Source organism: Helianthus annuus, chromosome 13 (assembly GCF_002127325.2).
Source record: "Helianthus annuus cultivar XRQ/B chromosome 13, HanXRQr2.0-SUNRISE, whole genome shotgun sequence".
Taxonomy (NCBI): domain Eukaryota; kingdom Viridiplantae; phylum Streptophyta; class Magnoliopsida; order Asterales; family Asteraceae; genus Helianthus; species Helianthus annuus.
The window spans coordinates 70,525,069-70,540,014 of record NC_035445.2 but is presented as its reverse complement, the minus strand read 5'-3'; the positions used below and the strand labels follow the sequence as shown (position 1 = coordinate 70,540,014).

The window sequence follows — 14,946 nt, the reverse complement described above, 5'->3', positions numbered from 1 at the left end:
CAGAATAAGAGATTTCAATTCGTTTGTTGATGAGGCGGCACCCGAATTTGAACTGGGGAAAAAGAAAGTTAAGGGTTATAAATGTTAATGCTAAAAATTTAGAGGTGAAGATATAAAAAAACACAAAAAAGAGAAAAGAAGAAAAAGAAAAAAAAAAAGAAAAGAAGAAAAACCGAAAAACACTGTTCACAAAGGTCTCTTAATTGTATTATAGTTAATTAATGTATAGATGATGAGGTGAAAATTAAAAAGGCAAAAATATTTGTATGGTGAGAGATGGAATCGAGGTTTATAAGGATTTGTAAGTATATCACGTGATAGATGGTGTGACACCTAAGATCGTTAAGACCATGTGTAGTGGGGCATTATGATAATGCCCTCCCCTTGACGGTTATGTAACATGTAACATGAAACTCTCATTTCAAGATCAAGCCCCTCATCAGGAATTTTCACAATCATACCAACACCCATTTTCTGAAGATCACACGTTATTTTTTACATTGCGGATAGTCTAAGAAAATAAAAAAAAAATATTTTCCTGTAAAACTTTAAAGAAGGTGGGCCACGTGGCTTTTTTCTTTACCAACTAACCCATCCCCATCCATTCTCTGTTACATCTTTCTCACTCTTTTATTCCTTCTGCTTTCACAAAAACAGTCCCCCCTTTTCAACTTTGCAAGTATACACACACACACACACACCCCCCTTTAATTCTAAACCATCCAATTCCCACAAATGTCCGACGACCCACCCACCACCACCACCACCACCACCACCACACCACCACCAGACCCAACCCCATTTTCACTACCTCTCATTTTAACCAACCAAGACACCACCTTTTCACCACCATCATCCACCACCACCACCACCACATCTGAGCTAACAGAACAACCAGAAAGACTCACAAACACTAGTTACACAACCCCAGAAACCAATAACAACAACAGTAATCAAGATTTATCAGAACTTGAACAACTGTCACTCACTGAGCTCAAACACCTTGTTCAAGAAGCAATAACCAATAAAGATTTCTACTTTACACCAAACCCAGAAGAACCCACATCAGAATTGATATCAAATCATGAAGATGTCACAATTTGGGGGATTCCACTTCTCAAAGATGAAAGAAGTGATGTGATCTTGATCAAGTTCTTGAGGGCTAGAGAGTTTAAGGTAAATGAATCTTTTACAATGCTTAAGAACACACTTAGGTGGAGAAAAGCATTTAGTATAGATGATTTGGTTAATGAGAATTTGGGTGATGATCTTGAAAAAGTTGTGTTTATGCATGGGAATGATAAAGAGGGGCACCCAGTTTGTTATAATGTGTATGGTGAGTTTGAGAATAAAGAGCTTTATTATAAGACATTTGCTGATGAAGAAAAGAGAACAAGGTTTTTGAAGTGGAGGATTCAGTTTCTTGAAAGGAGTATTAGGAAGTTGGATTTTAGGCCTGGTGGGATTAGTACTATTTTTCAGGTTAGTGATTTGAAGAATTCGCCCGGGCCCGGGAAGCGCGAGTTACGGTGGGCTACGAAGCAAGCTTTGCAGCTGTTGCAGGATAATTACCCTGAGTTTGTTTCGAAACAGGTGAGTTTTTATGTGTTTTGAGATGTTGTTTGGTGTTTTTTGGTTTGTTGTTGAATATTGATATGTGTTATGCTTGTTTGGAATGCAATATAATGATAAAGTTTAAATCTTGAAATGTGAAGATGGATATGAAATCTTGAAATCTTGAAACTTGTTGCTCGTCTACCTGCCATTAGTCTGTAATCGTCTTTAGAGAAATTAAAGAGAAATATTCATATGAAAAAAAATATATATATATATGCTCACTTAAGTGCAGGTTCTTGGATCGCGTGTTGAACGATTAGAAGTTAGGAGTTTGATTAATGTTTTTTAATGATTGATTGTTGTTTTTTAAGGTAAGGTTATTGATCATTTGATCTATGCTCTATACTTGTATAAAATCTAGAGCTATGTTGTCAAAAGCGCAAAAAGCGCGCGCCTAGGCGCTCGGGCGCAGCGAGGCGCACCTATAGCGCCTGGTGGTAGCCTAGGCGCAAAAATGGGATTTTTTTGAAAAAACGGTGCTGAGGCGCAAAAAGCGCGCGCCTAGGCGCAGAAAAACGTTGTTGAGGCGCAGGGAAAAAGGTAAAACAACACAAATGACCATTAAAAACGAAACCGAGTGTGTGCAAAACTGCCTCACGAGTGCAAAACTATTAGTTACATGATCTTAAATGATATATATAGTAGTTTTTTTAATTTTATATGTGGAATCTTATTTATTATCAAAGCATAAGATATTTTTTATATTTTTTTTCTCTACGTGCGCTTTTCTTAAAAAAACCCACGTTTTTTTTGCGCCTTGCGCCTAGGCTCCGGGCGAGACCGATGCGCCTCGCCTGCGCCTTGCGTCTTTGACAACATAGATCTAGAGTAATAATAAAGTTCAAATCTTGAAATGTGAAGATTGTCATGCTCATTTAGTTGCAGATTCTTCGATCGCGTGTTGAACAATTGGATGTTAGAAATTTGATTTATGTTTTTTGATGATTGATTGTTGTTTTTAAAGGTAAATATTGTAATTGGTTATTGATCATTTGATCTTGAAATGTAATGATTTCCATGCTCATTTAGTTGCCGGTTCTTCCGTCGCGCGTTAAACAATTAGAAGTTAGAACTTTCATTAGTGTTTTTAAGGATTGATATATGCTTTTTAATGGTACATAAATTCTAATTTGACAAGAATTTGGGCATGTTATTGGTTGTTGATCATTTGATCTATGCTATGCTTGTTTAATTTTGGAAAAAAAAAACAATCAAATCTTGAAACATAAGGAATTTTAAGCGAGTAAATTACGATTTTGGCCCCTGTGGTTATATCACTTTTACCCTTTTAGCCCAAAAAGGAATCTTTTAACATCTGAGCCCCCAACGTCTTTTTTTCTAACCCTTTTGGCCCCCAACGTCTTTTTTTCTAACCCTTTTGGCCTCCAAAAGTAAATGGATGGGGTTAGTGTTAGGGGACAAAAGGGTTAGAAAAAAAGACGTAATTTACTCAATTTTAAGCTCATCGAAAAGTTTTGGACAATTCAAATCGACCACCGCGTGTTAGAGAATTAGATATTAGAACTTTGATTAATGTTGTGAGAGATTAATTGTTTGTTTGATTGGTAACATGAAAATCCTAATTTGAGAAGAATTTGGGTTTCAATAGGTCTATGCTATGCATGTTCAAAATATATTTAAAAAAGAAATTTAAATCACGAAACATAAAGAATAAGAGAATGTTATGCTTATAGTTGCAGGGTCTTCATCATGTACTAAACAATTAGAAGATAGACACTTTGATTAATACTTATAAAGATTAATTGTTCTTTCGGATTAGTAACATTAAAGCGAACAAATAATTATGAGCTTCATTTATGCCTTTCATATTCGACATGATTTTAGAATGTGGAATCAACTCCACTTATGAATTGAAAATGACATCTTTGTTGATTTTATGACTTTAAATTAGTGGATTTATAATGGTCCACAACTCTTTAATCAATAGAATCCCATCTACACAGCTTTTCAAATGTACAGTATTTAGTGTTAACTTGATGCACAAAAAAATTATAAATTTTTTTATGATGCTATAATTGTTAGCATGTAATAAACTCAATTATTTTGTTGGTTAATCGTCGAAGGTATTCATTAACGTACCATGGTGGTATTTGGCTTTTTATTCAATGATGAGCCCGTTCATGACTCAAAGAACTAAGAGCAAGTTCGTGTTTGCCAGCCCTGCAAAAACCGCCGAAGTCCTTTTCAAGTATGTTAAATTTTTATATTTTCTTTCAAATATTGTGTTGTAAGTTTGTAAATCAAGATCTCCTTATTTCTGCTTTCGGGTTTGAATTTTGTTTTTGTTTTTTTTTTTTCACGTAGATATGTGAGTCCGGAGCATGTACCGATTCAGTATAGTGGGCTGAGCATAGTGGATAATTGTGATTGCAACCCAGAATTTACAACCGATGATCCAGTTGCCGTTGTTACTGTTAAACCAATGACCAAACAAACTGTGGAGATTATCGTAAATGAGGTATAATTACAATCGAATACGCCTAATAGTACTCGTAAGGCATACATTCATAGTTTTGTTTTCTCATTGTTGCTAAACTTTCTTGGGTATTTTATAGCTATATATGAGAAAACAAATTTCAATTCATATTAGTATCTAGAAGTAGCAGAATGTCAAAACATGTCGTCTCGGGTTGAGTGGGCCTGAAACACTTTTTTTTATTTAATATTATAAAATTAAATCAGAAATAGGTTGTGTCGAATACGATCATAAAAACTATGATTTTTTTAGTAAAAATCATATTATTTTATAAAAAGATTTGGGATGTTTTATGCACTAAAATTGCACTTCGCAAAACTTTCAACCTGTATGACTCGTGCACTTCTAAGTTGTGTGTGTGTTTTTTTTCTAAATTACATCCATTAGACTTGTTTAAGATAAATATAACCTGAATCGACCCCTCTAGTACTATAATTCTCTATTCATATTTTATTAAATTTTGGAATAAATATAGGCGTTATGCCTAGTGGAGATGGATATGATCGGGTGGTTCCGCTGGTGGAACGAGGATACTCCAGTGGTCCGTCAGTGATCCAAATTTTCCGTTCAAAAAGAAAAAAAGTCTACAAATACTATAGAAATGCATTGTTTTAGTTAATAAAATGGTGAACTTTATTGCAGAAATGCACTTTGGTGTGGGAGCTAAGAGTGGTAGGGTGGGAAGTAAGCTACGGCGCTGAATACGTGCCAAATAACGGAGACAATTACACCATTAACATACAAAAGCCGAAAAAAATGGCACCAACCGATGAACCGGTTATAAGCCATAGTTATAAGATCAATGAACTCGGTAAATTACTTCTCACAATCGACAACCCGACTTCAAAGAAGAAGAAGCTGCTTTACAGGTTCAAAGTTGACCCTCTTCCTGAATGAAGAACATATACACTTTTGATACTGCAAAGTTTATGATGGGTTTGTTTGTGTTAACCGGATTTGGAATACCTGTTTTCTTCTTTTGTTGTTAACCTGTTTATCGGTTCTTCTTGTATTTCTTATATACTTTTCTGGGGTGGAAGGATGTGTATGTAAATGGTTGTTTGGTTTCAGACTGGTGTGTCTTGATGATATTTTATCTTGGTTTGATATGCAACAATGGCAAAAGAATTTAACTACTTTGTTCTATCGTTGTAGAGGATACCCTGGTATTGGATTCAACCCAATGTGTTTAGGCCCAATCCAAGTTGGCCCACTTCAGGTTAACCAAGTTCAAAGTTAGCCCATTAGGGTACCTTAATTACTTATTGTAAAACAATATTTAGTCTCTCCTTAGGGGACTTGTAAAGGAGATGGAAAGAGGTCCAACATAACATATGCTATGAGTGTAGTTACGGGGCTCATAAGCAGCTGACAAGAAAAGTCTTGATGAGCAATATCTTGTGGTAAGCCCAATTGTCGAACCTGAATTCCATCAATTCGGGCTCTGATTTCATCACTTAAGATTTTTCCTCAATTTTTGTGATTCCAATCATTTCCTTTTTAACTATCGCGTGGATTTACACTTGTGTCCCTAATTTCACTATTTATTTGATGACTAATAAAACTCTCTAAACTCCACACCATGTTGAATTTGAAATTAGTCATAAATCAAATTTGACAACCAAACAATTTATTTGAGCTTGTTGATCTCATTATCTTTAATCCAGATTTACATATATTACAAACCAAATCATACATTTCTCAAACAATCATTTGATTTACAGTAATCACTAGTTTTTTTACCTGCCGCGCGTTGCGGCGGCGCCATACCCGACGTGATAAATTATAGACTACAATCAATCAGACTCGTATCCGGACTAAATTTACGTTGAAACATAGAGTAATCCGAATTCATGTCGTTGAATGAAAATATATTATATTTGACCCGACTTGTTTCCAAACAAAATTTACGTCGAAACGTAGACCAATCCAAAACGTACATAAAATAAATACTTGTGGCGGCATCGTACGCGACGTGATAAAGTATAGACTAAAATCGACCCAACTCGTTTCTGAACTAAACTTACGTCGAAACATACAGTAACTCAAATTTATCTCGTCGAATGAAACATATTATATTTGACCCGATTTTGTTTTCAAACAAAATTTACATCAAAACGTACATAAAAGTAAAACATTTTGTAACTAACCCGACTCATTTTTTTTAAATCACGTTAAAGCGTAGACGAACTCAAATTTATACGGACACGTAATCTTTAGAGGTAAAAGTGACATGTATAAAATTAGAGGGTTTGTTTTGTCATTATACCAAAGTTTATGGGATAGAAGGGGTTTGAATCTTTAGAGGTAAAAGTGACATGTATAAAATTAGAGGGTTTATTTTGTCATTATACCAAAGTTTATGAGCTAGAAGGGGTTGGTGGATTTCTCCACCGACCTTCTTCTTTAATATATATATTTATACGGACACGTACATCAAAAAAACAACGTAAAAAATTAGTTTTAGGATAAATTCGAAACTTTTGAATCTTTAGAGGTAAAAGTGACATGTATAAAATTAAAGGGTTTGTTTTGTCATTATACCAAAGTTTATGGGATAGAAGGGGTTTGAATCTTTAGATGTAAAAGTGACATGTATAAAATTAGAGGGTTTATTTTGTCATTATACCAAAGTTTATGAGCTAGAAGGGGTTGGTGGATTTCTCCACCGACCTTCTTCTTTAATATATATATAATTGGCTTGAAGCAAATTAGTTGATGAGTATTGAGTTCTAAAAAAATATGAAACTTACAATTTCAATACATTCTAAAACCAACAAAAAGAACCTGTTCTAATTATTACAAAATCTATACTAATAGTGAGGGGTTTGCACGGCTTGGTTTGGTTATTAGCCTTCACCAAAACCGAAACCGAACTCATCGGTTAATCTATTTTATTAACCATTTAGTTTCCGTTAATCAATTCGGTTTATTTGGTTATTTTCTCTGTTTTCAGTTTGGTTCAGTTAATTTGGGCTCCTTGAACGAACCACGTAAATTCTCGTGTTCTTTATTTTTGCTAGTATGTGTGTGTGTTCATTCGATTCTGCTTGAACCTACTCTGATTCTATACCTAACAAGTGGTATCAGAGCACAGTTAAATCATAGGAGAGAGAGAGAGTTGTTCTAGAGGTCCAAGTTTTGCCGTTGTATCGTTGCCATCGACGTGTGCACGACCCATAATAGATCTCTGAGTACGGCCCATACCGGCTTAGGGTTTGTCTGTCGGGTGTTTGTTGTTGTTCTGGTGTTTGTGGGGTGTTTTGCGATTAGGGTTTCAGTTGACAAGTTCAGTGGAACTAACTTTGCATGGTGCAGAATGCAAGTAGTAGCATTGTTAGGTCAAAATAATTTGGAAGTGATCTTAGGAAAAAACGGATAAGATGGAAAACGATGCCGAAACGGTTTGGAACTCAAAGGACAATAAGGCAAGATGTGTGATTACATTAGCTTTGATGAGGAGTGTTGCATTTAATATTACGAAGGAAACCACAAGTCATGGGATGATGACAACTCTGTCAAATATGTACGAAAAAGCCTTATGCTGGTAATTAATGAGGGAATTGTCCATGACTAGGATGCATGAGGGAAGCTCAGTCACGGGTCACATCAATAGTCTTAATTCAGTTATGTACATGCTATCATCAGTGGGCGTGAGGTTTAATGATGAGACTTAAGCTGTGATTTTTGAGCACCTAATAAAAGTCATACCGACTTGCAACCCATGGGCGTAGGTCACTTGACCGAACCACGTAAATTCTCGTCTTCTTTATTTTCTGCTAGCTAACATGATGGTTACAAAAACGGTACTAAATGAATGTGAAAAACTGGAGATCTATTATAAGTCATATGTATTTGTATTAGAGGTGTAGACACTCCGGTTTTATGTTAAAGTGTCAATAAATAAACTGTTCAAAAACTAAACCCGAATCAAATCAAATCATTAGTAACGATTTTTGAACTATAAAAACCAGCTTTTCAACTATAAAAATGCTATGAACTATTCATTGCTTTCCAAGATGATATATTTATTATATAGGGTAAAGTTCTTGTACAAATAATCTTAACATACTAAACATACAAATTGAAGGAAAACTCAAAAAGACAAGGTGGCATTTTTGTAATTATCAATAACTATCAAAGTTACTCTACAAATATACCTAAAAAAACCTAACCACTCCCCCCACCCCCAAAAAAACCTAAACCCCCACCCCCACCCCCCAAAAACCTAAAAAAAACCTACCCCCCCCCACCCCCCAAAAACCTAAAAAAACCTAACCCCCCCCCCACCCCCCAAAAACCTAAAAAAAAACCTAACCCCCCCACCCCCCAAAAACCTAAAAAAAAACCTAACCCCCCCCCCACCCCCCAAAAACCTAAAAAAACCTAACCCCCCCCCCCACCCCCAAAAACCTAAAAAAAAACCTAACCCCCCCCCCCCACACCCACCCAAGCTAAAATGCTAAAAACTAAACCCCCCAAAAAACCTAAAAAAATCTAAAAAAATAAAAAAAAACACACACAAATTATTTTATTTTATTTTTTTAACATTTTTTATTAAAAAATCGCTACTTTTAGTAGCAGCCAAAAAAAAAATTTTTTTTTTTTTGCTAACGAAATGTAGCGATTTTTTAATAAAAAATGTTAAAAAAAAAATTTGTGTTTTTTTAAGTATTTTTGGTTGTAACTTTGATAGTTGGTGGTAATTACAAAAATGCCACCTTGTCTTTTTGGGTTTTCCTTCAATTTGTATGTTTAGTATGTTAAGATTATTTGTATTTGATCTTTTGCCTTATTATATAATGTATAAAAAATAATACAAAAAGTTTCGAAGTTAAAACATGTTTTTGTTGTTTTACTGTGTTAGGTCTTTTGCAACTAATAAAGAAGAAACCATGGACCTCCAATTGATTGTGATCTAACACGTAAAAGTCATAGTTTCTTCCAAGACAGTTTCTGGTTTCACATTTCATTTTTCTTTATAATTCAAAGTCTTTAGTTCTCCATAAATATGTTACATGTAAAAGGGTCAATGATTAAATGATTAGGTCCAAAAAGTATATGTTTATATTCCTCCTAAACGCGGTTATTATATAAAAAATAATACTATGACCAATTCTCCAAACCGAGTTATTAGATATAATTTATCAAGTTGTTAATAAGTTAATAATATTATGATGGATTCAGATAACTTTGTACGCCAGAGTTTATAAACCTTTTTTGTGTCCTTTTCTTTTTTTTTTTTACAAATGGACCATTTTAATTATCAAGTTGTTACATATGGTTCATCTGAATGCATCTATCTAATTAAGTTTTCTTCTTATTTAACATTATATAATTTAATTTATTAAATATTGTTACACTTGTGTTAATTTATTTAGCCCGTGTACTACACAGGCTTATAACCTAGTAAGTTAATATTATGATTGGCTTAGATAAGTTTGTACGCCAGAGCTTATAATCCTTTTGTTTTGTGTCTTTTTTTTACACATGGACCATTTCTCGATTAATGATACACGTATATGATACAAATTTACATATATGAAATTTGCGGTTTAGATGGGTAGAGACGCTATATTTTGTTATAACCCTAAATAAACATGAAGAAACGAAAATCATATATTAAGTTTCTAGAAATTTAGTTCTTGTCAGAGAATCAAGCTTGAATTTGGTTCATTTTAATATTAGAGAGCATGAGCTTGAGATTGACTCATTTCAAACTCTATGTCTAAAGTTCGACCTCGACTTATTAATAATTTTCTAGCTCAAGCTTGGATTGGTCGACTCGTATATAAACTTATTAAGTATTTAAATGTTTTATTTATATACATACATAATTATTTATAAATACTTATTATATATTAGACCATAATGTTATTAGTGATATGTTAGGGTATTAGAGTGTAATTGTGACCTCTATACAATGATACAAGAATTATCAATACAAAAAATATGTTTGGTCTCAATTTGGTATCAGAGGTAGAAGCTCAATATTATTGGAAACAACCCTAATGGGGCTGGCGTCGTCGTCGTCGCCGTCCTGTCCAAACCCCTTTCCTTTCATGTTATCTTTATTGCTTTTGTTTCCTTTTATTGTTCCTACCTGATCGAGTGCACCGCCATCTCTCCCATCGTCACAATAACCAAGTGCCACCACACAGTCACCACTTAACACTAGATCCGTCACTGCCATTTTACTAAACAAGAGATCGCATTGTTGTCACCACAGGCAGCCGTCACTCAATCTCCACACAATTCGCTTTCACCTACAAGTCTAGGGTTCGCAGAGACAACCTTCACTTGAAACCTTAGCCGTCATATACGATGTGATGCTTCTTGCCACCTTCAGCATTTGCCATCGAAGCGGGGCCAGACCTATAGTACAAGTAACCTAGGCTTCGGCCTAGGGCCTCCACTTAAAAGAAAATTAGTATGCTAACTCTAAAAATAGCGTAAACCTTTTGTTTTAGATTTGTATGATTTCTTATCTAAGCAAACCACTTTGTGTTATAGTTATGTTAGATTTTTGCTTGGTTTCAAACACGGATAAAGTAGTATCGTTTATAATAATCAAAGAAGGGAAAAGACCCCAAAATTTCATTTCGCCTTGGGTCTCCAAAAAGGTTGGAACGGTACTGCATCAAAGCTCACAAGGCTTCTGCTCTTCCTCATCGTCGCCGCTATACAACATCGGCCTTGTGGAACCCTAGCCTTCACAATTTCTAGGCTAATGTTTCTAATGAAAGAATCTTGCGAAAGTCACTTGCATCTCATGGAAGTTACAATGCTTTCATCTTCAGAATGTTGAAGGTTGCGAAAGTTCACATCACTTTTCGTAGGTGAAGAGGCTAGCAAAGAGTCATAGATTTTGCCAATAGTGGTCGGCGCCTGACATCACGACCGGGTGAACCGACGATTGACCCTAATTTCATGCAATAACAATGATTTCACATCACCAATATTTTTCGCACGCGATGGAGTTCTCGCATCAACATATTTCTTCCCGCCCAATAGTTTTGGCGTCACCAAGTTCTCGCATGAAAATTTCGCACCAATAGCTTTTGCATACACCATCCAATAGTGATCGGTAGCGATCAAAAGCGAATGGTGGACAAAAGGTTCATGGCAAGATGTGTAAATGGATAGGTGTGTTTGGGGAAGACAAAACCCTAACTTCAAGAAGTGCCGTCGGATCCGGTGATTCAAACAAAAAAAAAATATCTTTATGTTTTATTTTCAAGTTTTTCCCATTTTAAGCGAGATCCATTCGTGCGCTTAGCTTGCGGGGGGAATAAACAAGAATGTTATTAGCTAATGATAGGTAAGGCTGGAGGGTGTGGTATAAAGCCTCTACGGGCTTTATCACGCCACGTCAGATCCACCTAGGCGCCACGTCAGATCCACCTAGGCGTCACGTCAAATCCACCTAGGGGCTTTAAAGCCCATCCCTTTAACTTGCATGCAATGGTCTAAAGCCCCCCTATTAAACAAAATAAAAAAAAGATTTTATTGATTGAAAAGAGGTGGGCCCCACCTGCACACCTTTTTTTGCTCGTTAGCACGCTGGTGGAAAGGCTATAGCACCCCCCCAACCACCGCGGTGTGGTTCATAGCGCCCCGGGGCAATAAAATCGCTGATGTGGTAGGGTGGCGTTAAGCCACACCCCTGACCTAAGGGTATTAGAGTATGATATTGTTCTCTATGTAAGGACACCATATGTTACCCTAATGTCATGGAGTTACTTATTCTACTCGCGTGCGACCTTAGAACACAGTCTAAGTAAGCCTTGCTTTAACACCCGTTCTTATAATTCAAGGTTTAACGTATATTTTACGAAAAACAATCATGTAATTAAGATTACATATACATTGGAAATATGGGTTTATTAAAACTTTTAGCAAATCAAAAGTTATTTGACATAACGTAATCAGATTCGTCATTTAAAATTTATGACGAGGCCAAGTGCGGAAGCATGTGTCTTATTCGTGTTCGGTTCTTCGTTGAGCTCGATCGTCTTCCGGCATCCAAGAAAGTACCTACATTTCATAAACATGAAATGCTTTAGTCAAACGGGGTTTAAAACATATCTAAATGAGTCCGGAAAACAAAATTAATAAAAATGCATTTTTGTACAGGGTCCACCGTAAATTACGGTGGATACCGTAATTTACGGTAGCCCCTGTTTTACTATGTTTCCACCGTAAATCAGTAGAGAACTGGCGTAACACTTTCAGGCTCCACCGTAAGTTACGGTGCCCACCGTAAGTTACGGTGCCCACCGTAAGTTACGGTGGCCTCTGTGACAGATTCTTCTATTTTGCCGTTTTTGACGCGAAAACTTTCGTATCTTTCAAACCGCTTGTCCGTTTGACCTACCGTTTCTTCCTACGTGATTGTAATTTGATTCTCCACCTTATGGAGTTAAAATCCAACATTTGATTTGACAAAGTTTCAGACTTTTAAGTCTTCGGCTTACTACCCCTTTTTACCAAACTTTGACCCGTTCGATTTTTATCAAACAAAAAAGTTTGTTTGATCCTTAATTCTCATAAACCCATTAAATTCAATGAGGTCTAGCATATTTGGTTCCAATTACAGATTCATATACCTTCTTAAACCTATTTTCACTCATATGCTTATTTTGACCCGCTAAGGGTATTTAAGCATATTTTAAGCACCAATTGCTTTCATTCGTTTCTAAAATACATATGCCCATATTTCTTATCAATAATCTCCCACCACAACTATATTTGTGGTGGATTCAATGTGGTGATTTATATATTCCAAATGTTACCCTTCAAATCGTTATTTTACGGCAAAGACTCTTTATAGAATCATTTGACCAATATTTTACATCTTTCGCTTTATACTTATTCTAAGTATTGACTTGATTATAAAACTCGTTTTCAAGCGACTCTAAGGGTTGTTTGCTTAATTTTACTTACAAGGGCATTTTGGTCACTTTTAACCCTCCTTTTACGACGAAGGGCTTGCTTAAGCCAAGCACACCCAAAAATCTCATTTTTTAACCAAATCTTGTTTTCAAAACACTCTGTCTATAATTTAAATCCTTCGGTTTACCTTTTAAGGTAACCGAATGTCCCTTTTTACTTTGCCTAACTCTCATAGATCTCCAAGTTCTAAATGAGGAGTTGATCTATTATACATACCTGGCCCGGATCAACATATTAACCCGGTTCTAATACCTTGCTTTATATTCGCTAATTAAGAACGATGCGAATATCCATTGGATATCTATTCCTGTAAACATATAACTCGACAAAAGAATCATTAGTCTATATAGTCAAAAGGTGTTGTCTACACCTTTTGACCCGTTTGGCCGAATTGACCATTTATCTTTGCGAGATGATATTTATTATCATCTCCTCTACATGACTCGTTCCGTTTAACACCGTACGGACATTTTAACTTATAAACCGTTTATTACTTTCGACATAATATGACCGAATTATCGATTTACTTCTTTTTAACCATTTTTACGGTTTCTTTCATCTTTGATTATCTTGTTCCGTTCGACTACACGACGGAACATCATATTTCAGTTGTTTAGATATCTCATTCGTAATTTATATGATGAGAAAATATTCCACAATTTAAGACTAGTGTAAGCTATACTTACCTTGCATCCCGAATACGCTTTTCCTTTATGCTTGACTTGTTCGACCCGCTTTCTCCCCAAGCTTCACCTAGCTTTTTAAGCGCCAACTATCATTCATTATTCACAAGGTTGTTAGATTAGTCACTCCAAATCATGACTTTCACACCTTATGATTCTTTGACTATTTTTCTCTTTAAACTCAATGATAAATCATGAGTTTAATCCTTGTGTCAAGACGCACTTCTAATCAATTATGAACTCTTAACAAAATCCCTATTTTGTTCAAGTAGTCATCCATACGAGTTAGTATGGCGTTTATAAACACCAATACTACATTAATTTCATCAAATCAACTAAACCCATTTCATAGCAATTATGATCTTGTGCACAAATTCATGGTTTAATCGAACACCTTCTATTTGTTATCATGCATGTTGATTCTAAGCATAGTTATATCATCAAAATCATCATAACATCAAAACCCACTTATCTAAGTGTGTTAATTCACCAAATTTATCAATCTATAGCATGTTATGTATGATTTTCACTTAGGGTTTCGTTCCTAAGCAAGTATACATAACTAATCTAGCCATAGCTTCTATAATCCATGCCTAATTCGCGATTAGGATGATTATCAACTTTTTACAACTTCATGAATGTTAGAAATTCGACATACCTCAGGATCCCCTTGACTTGGTGATCACGAATATGTGCTTGAATTTCGATTTGGGTTTGATTTGCCCTTCCAATTTCTTGATTTGTGCTTGTTAGGGTTTTGAGCTCAAGATGTTCTTGGCTCCTGTGGATATATCGACCAGAACACACACTTTAAGTGTGTGTTTTGGTGTTTAACTTTTGTTTTAATAAAACAACTTTCCCACTTGGCAATATTGGTCCCTCATGTTTCCTTTTGATCAAATGAAGCTATAACTCACCATTGGTCACTTAATCACATGCTACTAACTAGGTTAATTATTCATTGTTAATTTAGCGGGTTCGGGAAGTCATAACCCGTTATGTTTTTAAGTCACGTTAATTCAGACTTCTTATAAACCTTATTTACTTAAAAATATTTATTAACGTTTTATTAAATATCAGGTTTGTTTATTTAAATCCTAATATTTACCGGGTTACTTTCACCACTAACGGTATTTTACCCGCTCTTTTGTATTAACGGGGTTTAATTACCAAACCCGTTTTCGGGGTGTTACA

The 14,946-nt window shown here is 35.4% G+C and overlaps 1 protein-coding gene across 1 annotated transcript; it reads left to right on the top strand.

The window, feature by feature from the left end:
* Nucleotides 1-643: 643 nt before the first annotated feature.
* Nucleotides 644-5,250, top strand: LOC110898100 (patellin-3). Its single transcript, XM_022144833.2, has 4 exons — nucleotides 644-1,593; nucleotides 3,702-3,826; nucleotides 3,943-4,096; nucleotides 4,757-5,250. Exons 1-4 carry the CDS (start codon nucleotides 736-738, stop codon nucleotides 5,009-5,011), a joined length of 1,392 nt encoding a protein of 463 aa, XP_022000525.1. The 5' UTR covers nucleotides 644-735; the 3' UTR covers nucleotides 5,012-5,250.
* The last annotated feature ends 9,696 nt before the right edge of the window (nucleotides 5,251-14,946 follow it).

What these genes read in the sequence shown, in the direction of transcription:
- LOC110898100 (XM_022144833.2), top strand. Translation starts at nt 736, where the DNA reads ATGTCCGACGACCCACCCACCACCACCACCACCACCACCACCACACCA. An exon ending in CTGAGTTTGTTTCGAAACAG is followed by an intron (nt 1,594 to 3,701) that starts GTGAGTTTTTAT and finishes TAATCGTCGAAG; the next exon opens with GTATTCATTAACGTACCATG. An exon ending in ACCGCCGAAGTCCTTTTCAA is followed by an intron (nt 3,827 to 3,942) that starts GTATGTTAAATT and finishes TTTTTCACGTAG; the next exon opens with ATATGTGAGTCCGGAGCATG.